General features: G+C 39.8%; 1 protein-coding gene across 1 annotated transcript in view; it reads left to right on the top strand.

Moving 5' to 3' along the window:
* Positions 1 to 8,181, top strand: part of SIMC1 (SUMO-interacting motifs containing 1) — a 49,318-nt gene that overhangs the window by 26,706 nt on the left and 14,431 nt on the right. The window contains exons 8-9 of the mRNA XM_010862105.1: positions 7,760 to 7,916; positions 8,056 to 8,140. Of these exons, the coding sequence (XP_010860407.1) occupies positions 7,760 to 7,916; positions 8,056 to 8,140 (242 nt within the window). The remainder of the gene's footprint in view (positions 1 to 7,759; positions 7,917 to 8,055; positions 8,141 to 8,181) is intronic.

Below are 8,181 nucleotides of genomic sequence, written 5' to 3'. Positions count from 1 at the left end.
CCATTGCCATTTCCTTCTCCAATGCATGAAAGTGAAAAGTGAAAGTGAAGTTGCTCAGTCGTGTCCGACTCTTCGCGACCCCATGGACTGCAGCCCACCAGGCTCCTCTGTCCATGGGATTTTCCAGGCAAGAGTACTGGAGTGGGTTGCATTGCCTTCTCCACAAAGATCCCTAGTACTACCCTTTTACGATAACTATTCGTCTTCCCCAGCCCATCCAAGTAAGTTAAAACGCAGTATTTGGACTAAATACCCTGAGGCTAAAGACAAAAAATGAAGTGTAAATAAATATTAAACTCTAGTTAGTAAATTTCTTTTTCACAGAAAGTATTAACAATTCAAAAACTATCTTATGTGTATTCTAGGATTAAACACTTAAATGTATTGTGGATAATGAGAGCCAAGTTTCTCAGTCAGAGAAGGGAGTTACACATATGAAAAGGAGAAAGGATAGAAGGAACCCTGTGGATTTGGAGGCATCAATATGAACTTGTGGCTCCTAATAAATAGATATAGGGATAAATGTAGATGTGTCAGCGTTTATATATATATATTATGTGTGTGTGTGTGCATTCATACATTTCTTTCCTACCTCTACCCACTAAGAGAGCTTAGGAACAACTACACCCTAGTAGCAATGAGCAGACCTAGTACTCAGATCTTTGTTTCTAAATTCTAGTTTACACTAAAAGGAAGCAGAGTTTGTTAAGAAATGCCCGATTCCAGACCTGAGATAAAGTATAAAATGAGCCTAGAACATCTTTATAATGAGGAAATATTCAAGGAATGTTCAGAACATGACAAAAGAAGCTTAAAGATCTTGCACTGGCTAAATCTGAGATAATTTGAGTATCAAAATAAATATTGACAGTAAAAGACTACAAACTGTTGTGTAGAATAATAACCCATGATTCTAATACTGATAGGAAGGAAGAGAAAGGACTCTCTTCCTTATAGTAGAAAGCCAGCTAATAAATATAAGAAGAAATGATAATCTGGGGGGAAAATACCATTTGGCATGCATCATAATAAGAATGAATTCAGGTACGACAGGGTACTAAAATGATGAAATTTGTGGCATACCATAATATTTGCATAGTCTGAAAGTATATTCTCACAAGATATTAATTATGAAGTGAAAACTAACTTTACTATGGAGTCAAGTAATCAGAGTTAACACCAGCAGTGGGGCAAACGGACATCATATGCTCCTTGATAGGATGCACACAACATTTTTGCAGTCCTCTTGCCGAAAAATGCATAACCTCCATCAAATCATGGATAAATATCAGAGAAATCCCCAATGAGAAATGTTCTATGCAAAAAACTGAACTGCACTTTTCCAAAATGTCAGTGTCATAAAAGACAAAGCAAGAATGAGGAATTGTTCCAGATCAAAGGACACTGAAAAAAACAGGCAACTGAATGCAGTGTATAACCTGCAATTTTCTTTTGCTATTAATAGCAACATGAGGACAATGAAAAGAATCTGATTAAAGTCTACGGTTAATATAATACTGTTGCATTAAGATTAATTTTCTGGGTTTTTTTTTTTTTGTCATTGTACTTGGTTACCTTAGAAAATGTTCTTGTTTTTAGGAATTATACACTGAAGAACTTTTTCACTTAGTGTAGTTCTCTTGGGATTCATTCAGGTTGTGGTATCTTTTTTATTGCTGAATAGTATTCCATGGTGTGGGTATACCTTTGGTATTTTTTTTAAACCATTTTACCCATTGAAGGATATCTGTGTTGCTTCCAATTTGGGACTATTATGAATAAAGCTTTTATAAACATTCATGTACGAATTTTTGAATAAACATAAATCTTCATTTCTCTGGAATAAATGTCAAGGAGTACAATTTTTGCTTTATATGTTGTTTGTTAGTTACTCAGTTGTGTCTGATTTTTCACGCTCCTGTGTACCATAGCCCACCAGGCTCCTCTGTCCATGGGATTCTCTGGACAAGAATACTGGAGTGAATTGCCATTTCCTTCTCCATTGCGTTATATGCTGCTGCTAAGTCGCTTCAGTTGTGTCCGACTCTGTGCGACCCCATAGACTGAAGCCCACCGGGCTCCCCCGTCCCTGGGATTCTCTAAGCAAGAACAATGGAGTGGGCCGCCATTTCCTTCTCCAATGCGTGAAAGGGAAAAGTGAAAGTGAAGTCACTCAGTCGTGTCCAACTCTTAGCGACCCCATGGACTGCAGCCTACCAGGCTCCGCCGTCCATAGGATTTTCCAGGCAACAGTACTAGAGTGAGGTGCCATTGCCTTCTCCATTGCATTATATAGTAGCTACTTACTTAGTTTTTTTTTAAGAAACTGCCAAACTGTTTCTTTTAGTGGCTTTACCATTTTACATTCTCCCCAGCAGTATGAATGATCCAATTTCTCTGCATCCTAACCAGCATTTGGTGGTGTTAAAACAATTTTTAATTTTTTTAGCTATTCTGATAAGTGTATGATGGTATCTCGTGATTTTCATTTTCATTTCTTTAATCAATAATGAAGTTGAGTATCTTTCTGTGTGCTTAATTGCCATCTGTATAACATCTTTGCTAAAATATTTCTTTTCTCATGTTCTTAACAGGGTTTTTGCTTTTTCCTGTTTTCAGAGTCTTTATATATTCTAGATATAATCCTTTTCAGATCTGTAGTTTGCAAATATTTTCTCCCATTCTGTAGTTTGTCTTTTCATCCTCTTTAACAAGATCTTTCACAGAGCACGTTTTAAATTTTGATGTAATCTGTCTTATCAGATTTTCTTTTACGGAAAATGCTCTCATGCCAAAGATTCCTTGGGATTGTCTGTGTAGACCGTCATGTCATCTGCAAGTAGGGAAAGTTTTAGTTCTTTCTTTCCAATCAATATGCCTTTTATTGCCTTACTACACTGACTAGAACTTCCAATATTATGTTGAATAGCAATGGCAAAAGCAGACATCTTTGCTTTGGTTATGATCCAGGAGAGAGTAGACATCTTTGATTTGTTCATGATTTAGGGAAAAGCATTCAGTTCATTAATTAATTATTGATTAATTAAAATATCAGTTCATGATTAATTATGATGCTAGCTCTAGGACTTTTTTTGTAGATGTTCATTAATAAGTTGAAGAATTTCCCTTCTATTCCTTGTTTTCTGTTTTTATCGTGAGTTGGTATTAAATTTTATCGAATGCTTTTTCAGAGATGTTTTATTTTTTTAATGGTTGCTCTTGGAATTACAATATGCGTTCTTATTAGAGTCTACCTTGAATTAATACTCTATCATAACATGTGATGTTAAAATCTTAATAGCCGTCTTTTCATTTATCCACTCCCGTCCACTATTTGTGCTATTGTTGTCATGCATTTTACTCTGGGATGGAATCATGTTTTTGCTTTAAACAGTTGTTTTTAAAAGAAATTCAGGGATGCGGGTGGGGAACACTCTTTGTTCCGCCTATCTGTGATATTGTAACCTATAATAACAAATATATTTATAAAGGAAGTAAGTGTTAGTCCTCAGTCATGTCTGACTCTTTGTAGCCTGTCAGGCTCCTCTGTCCATGGAATTCTCCAGGCAAGAATACTGAAGTGGGTTGCCATTCCCTTCTCCAGGGGATATTCCTGACCCAGGGATCAAACCTGGGTCTCCCACATTGCAGGCAGATTCTTCACCATCCAAGCTTGTATGTGTGTGGGTTTGAGAGAGAACTTCGTCCTGTTCCCAGCTCTTTGGGAGTTTTTTAAGTGATAAGAGTAATTAATAAAGTTATCTTTTGTTCTGTTAATGAGGTATCTCTCAGAAAACCACTTGGTGACCTGAAAGTTGGGGGCTGGTTGCCAGGGGAACCGTGTGATTAGAGAGTGGAACTCTCCGTTCCAGCTCTCTACTGCCCTCCCTCTTCCCACACCATCCCCTCCTGAAGGGAAGGGACAGGGGCTGGAGGTTGAGTTCAGTTACCAGTGGTCACTGATTTAATCAGCCATGCCTGTCTGATGCAGCTTCCTTGAAAACCCCAAAGGACTAGGTCCAGAGAGCCTCCAGGTTGGTAAATAGGTGGAGATTGCCTGTAGAGTGATGCACCCAGAGAGCATGGAAGTGCCTTACCTTTGCCCCGCACCTTATACATCTCTTCCATTGGGCTGTTCTTGAGTTATACCTTTTATAATAAACTGGTAACCTAGTAAGCAAAGAGTTTGAGTTCTGCAAGCCGCTGTAGCAAATTAATCAAAGCTAAGTGGGTGTCCTGGGAACCTCCCATCTATAGCTACACGGTTCAGAAGCACACAGGTTGACAACCTGGACTTTCAGTTGGCATCTAGAGAGAGAGTGCGAGGGCAGCCTTGTAGGACTGAGCCCTTAACCTGCGGAATCTGATGCTTTAGTATTAAAATCGAGTTAATTGGTTAGTGTTGCTGGAAAAAACACATGTCAGATCCACACAGTTACCATTTTTGGTGTTCTTTCTTTCTTGACTATCCAAGTTCCATTTGGTATTATTTCTCTTCCACGTAAAGAAGAGAAATATTAATTTCTTCTCTTCTTTTAATATTTTTTGTACTGCAAGTCTACTTGTAATGCGTTCTTTCAGCTTTTGTTGATCGGTATATGTTATCTCACCATATATGAATAGTGTTTTTACTTGATATGAATTCTGGATTGATAGGTGCTTTTCCTTAGTTTAAAGCTGTTCACTTTCTTCTGGCTTGCTACTGGGAAGTCATTAGAATTTCTTACTGTTGCTCCCTTTTATGTCACGTGTCTTTTTTCCTCTGGCTGCTGCTCTTTTTTTTCCGTCTCCTTGATTATGGTAACTAGTTGTAGTTTCCATTATGTTTACCCTGCTTGGGGTTTATTGAGATTCTTGAATCTGTGAGTTGATATTTTTGATCAAAGTTTGAAATATCTTGGGCATTTTAAAAAAATTTTTTGGCCTGAATTCTCATCTTCTGGGAATTCGAGTATATATATGCTAGGCTGTGTCTCACTGTTCCACAGAACATTACGGCTCTGTGTTTTCTACTTTTGTTTTTTGTTTGTTTTATTTTGTTTTGACTTGTCTTTTTTTCTCTCTCTGTTGCACTTCCTCCTCCTTGATTTTTCTTTTCTTTTGTGGTGCCTAATTTGTTGGTAAGCCTATCCAGTGGATTTTTTTTTTTAATTTCAGATATTATATCTTTCAGAACAAGAGCTTCCATTTGGTTCATCCTTAGAGTGTCCATTTCTCTCTGCTGAGAGTCCCCATCTATTCATTTATATATCTTGGTTAGTTGGTTGGTTGGTTGGTTAATCTTAAGCATGTTTATAACAGCTGTTCTAAAGTCCTTGTCTACTAATTCCAACATTTATGCCATCTATTGGTCTGTTTCTGTGGGCATTTTGATCCTGGTTATGGATTCATTTTCCTGTTTTTTCCCTTGTCTAGTAATTTTTTTATTGTATGCCTAACATTGTGAATGGTCCGTTGTTGAGAATCTGAAATTTGCTGACTTCCTTTAAAGAGTATTGACTTTCAATCTGGCAGATAGTGATTTCTTAGCAGATTAGCTTTCTCCTTTTGAAGCTTGTTTCTAGGAATTGTAAGGATAATCTAAAGCAGCCTTTCTTAAGAGACTAATGTCCTGTAGCTTAGTCTTCTGGGGTTGCATCCGAATGCCCAACATGTAATGAGATTTCTCTTCTAGTTCATTGAAACCCCATCTCTCTCAACACTGGGCACTTTCCCGAATCCCCACTCCTCTCACAGCCCTCACTAATTGTTCTCTCCCAGGCTTTGGCTATCTTCCTGTCCATGTGCTAAGGAGGACCATTACAGATATTCCAGCCACCTCAGCTCCCCTGACCCCCAGTCTCTGCTCTGCCCGACAAATCCACTGCTTTCTGTTTAGGACCCATACTTTCCTTGGCCTTAGTTAGAAAGTGCCCCCAGCAGGAAATCTAGGGTAAACACGGGGTTCACCACCTTTGTTTCCCTTTCTCTCAAGAACAGTAGTCATTTGCAGTAGCTTATCCAATGCCTGAAAATAGTTATTTCATATATTTTGTTCAGGTTTACAATTGTTGATAAAAGGAGAGTCAATCCAATACCAGATATACTTGTTAAGGCTGGATCTGGAAGTTAGCCTTCCTCTCTGTCTTGTTTTTAAAATTTGAATTTGAATTGCTATAGATAATTGTACCTCCATTTCCTACTATGTCCAACACATTAAAATTACTTTCTTGTCCTTTGTATATTTCTGGGTTTGCCATATTGGATTATAAAACCAGGACAAGTGCAGGCTCTGGAGTCAAAACTGGAAGAGAAAATACAGTTTGAAATTAAAAGTTATTGAATAGATCAACTGTCTGTAAAAGTCATATACCAAATGCAGAGTAGAAATTAGACTTTAAAAGAATTTGGAGAATATCTTATGAATGTAATAATTTGGAGTCCTTTGTATTAAAGAAAATTTGTCAGAGAAGGTATAGAATGGTACTAAAAAATACATTAAAGAGATCAAATGGATTTTCATAAATATTTTAGACTTTTATACTTTAGAATGGTAAGCAAAGGTTTTAAAATTATTTATTCTGCTTTTTAAAATTTTGCTTTTACACTAATAACACGTGTCTGGTGGAAGAGCAAAAGGAAAGGGAAGAAGAAAACAAAAATGAATAGATACTTTGTTATTTATCATTGTTATAAGCGGCAGTGGCACCAAGAGCCCCCTATTTTTCCAAATGTTGCCCCACTGCAAAGGGACAGCTGTAGAAGAAAGAACCCTGCTATCTGGGGCAGGTTCTATTGCTGCCGTCTCCTTGTCTGCTCCCTGCCTACTCCCCAGAAACTGCTCTGATGCGCAGACCTGGCAAGAACCACCAACCAAACCTGCAGGCAAAAGCCCTTAGGCAGTCCAGGGATGCACCCTGTGCATCTGAGATTCATCAGAGTCTGGGAGGGAAGCCCACACTGCGTTTAGAACAGTGAGTGGGATTCACCTTCCCTAAGCTCAGCCCTCGTTTTACAGCTCTCCCTCTCAGAAGCCTCTGAGTGTGCTCCAGCCCACCCTCGCTGGCCAAGTCCCTCGGGGACTCCTCGGTCCTAGACGCTTGAAGTTGAAGAAGGCTGTGGTGCCCCAGATGTGTGTATCTCTTGGCCTCTCGGTTTTCGCCATGTGTGTCCTGGCATTGGAGCGCCTCTTACCTTGGGCCTTCCTTGCTCCCCTAGCTCACTGCCGCCCATGCCACCTCCCCCGCCAGAGGCTGCTCCCAGCCCCGACCGAGTGTGCTCTGCCGTCTGCGCCACGGGGGCACCACCACACCGTGTACACACTGGCCCTGCGCGTCAGGTTCCTGTGGCACACTTCTCGCCCCTGTTCAACCATCAGCCTTTCGAGAGCAATACCCTCTTTTATTCCTCTTAATAATATTCCTCCTTTGTGCCAATTATGGCACTTTATGGCCATTCAGAAACATTTCATCTTACGATTAATTCTCTTGGTTAGAGTATGCTGTAATTCTTCAAGTGTCCTAAACTAGTCTTTCGCTTTCAAAGGTCAAGGAGTTCCCCCTGCCCCCCACCCACCCCCAACTCCCGGTCTGGCAGTTGTCAGTTCATGAATGAACCTGTTTCTGCCCTGTCCACAGGCTTTGTGATTTTGTAGGCCTTCACTGTATTCCTTCTTAGCCTTCTCTGGTTTAGGCAAAGGTTAGAGCATTCGGGGAGAATTGTGGTATATGTTCCTTGAAACAATAGTTGCAGTGGTGCACTCTCTCTCTTCTCCATGCAGAGAGATGTTCTTTACTACCATGGAAAGCCACCTTCTACGCTGCAAAGTGCTGGAAATCATATTTCTCCACAGCTGTGAGACGCCCACGCGCCTACCCTTGTCTCTGGCCCAGGCCCTCTATTTTCTGAACCATTCCACATCACTGCTCAAGTGTCAGGTATGTTTTTCCCTACTTCACTTCCAGGCCTAGACCACCTTTTCCTAAATCCGTGAGCTTTTTGTAAGTTACTTAAAAACTGTATAAACCTCTTACTGAGGAAAGAATTTATTACCAACTGCTTTTACTATCTCTGCAGTCAGATAAAACCCAGTGGCAGAAATGGGATGAGCTGGTCGAGCACCTGCAGTTCCTGTTATCCAGTTACCAGCATGTTTTAAGAGGTAAGGAGCATTTGGGCACAAACCAGGTGGTGTGCGAGTCT

This window comes from Bison bison, unplaced genomic scaffold, assembly GCF_000754665.1.
Source record: "Bison bison bison isolate TAMUID 2011002044 unplaced genomic scaffold, Bison_UMD1.0 scf7180017864476, whole genome shotgun sequence".
In the NCBI taxonomy this organism is placed as follows: Eukaryota; Metazoa; Chordata; class Mammalia; order Artiodactyla; family Bovidae; genus Bison; species Bison bison.
The sequence above is the reverse complement of the archived record's forward strand: the minus strand, read 5'-3'. Positions and strand labels throughout refer to the sequence as shown.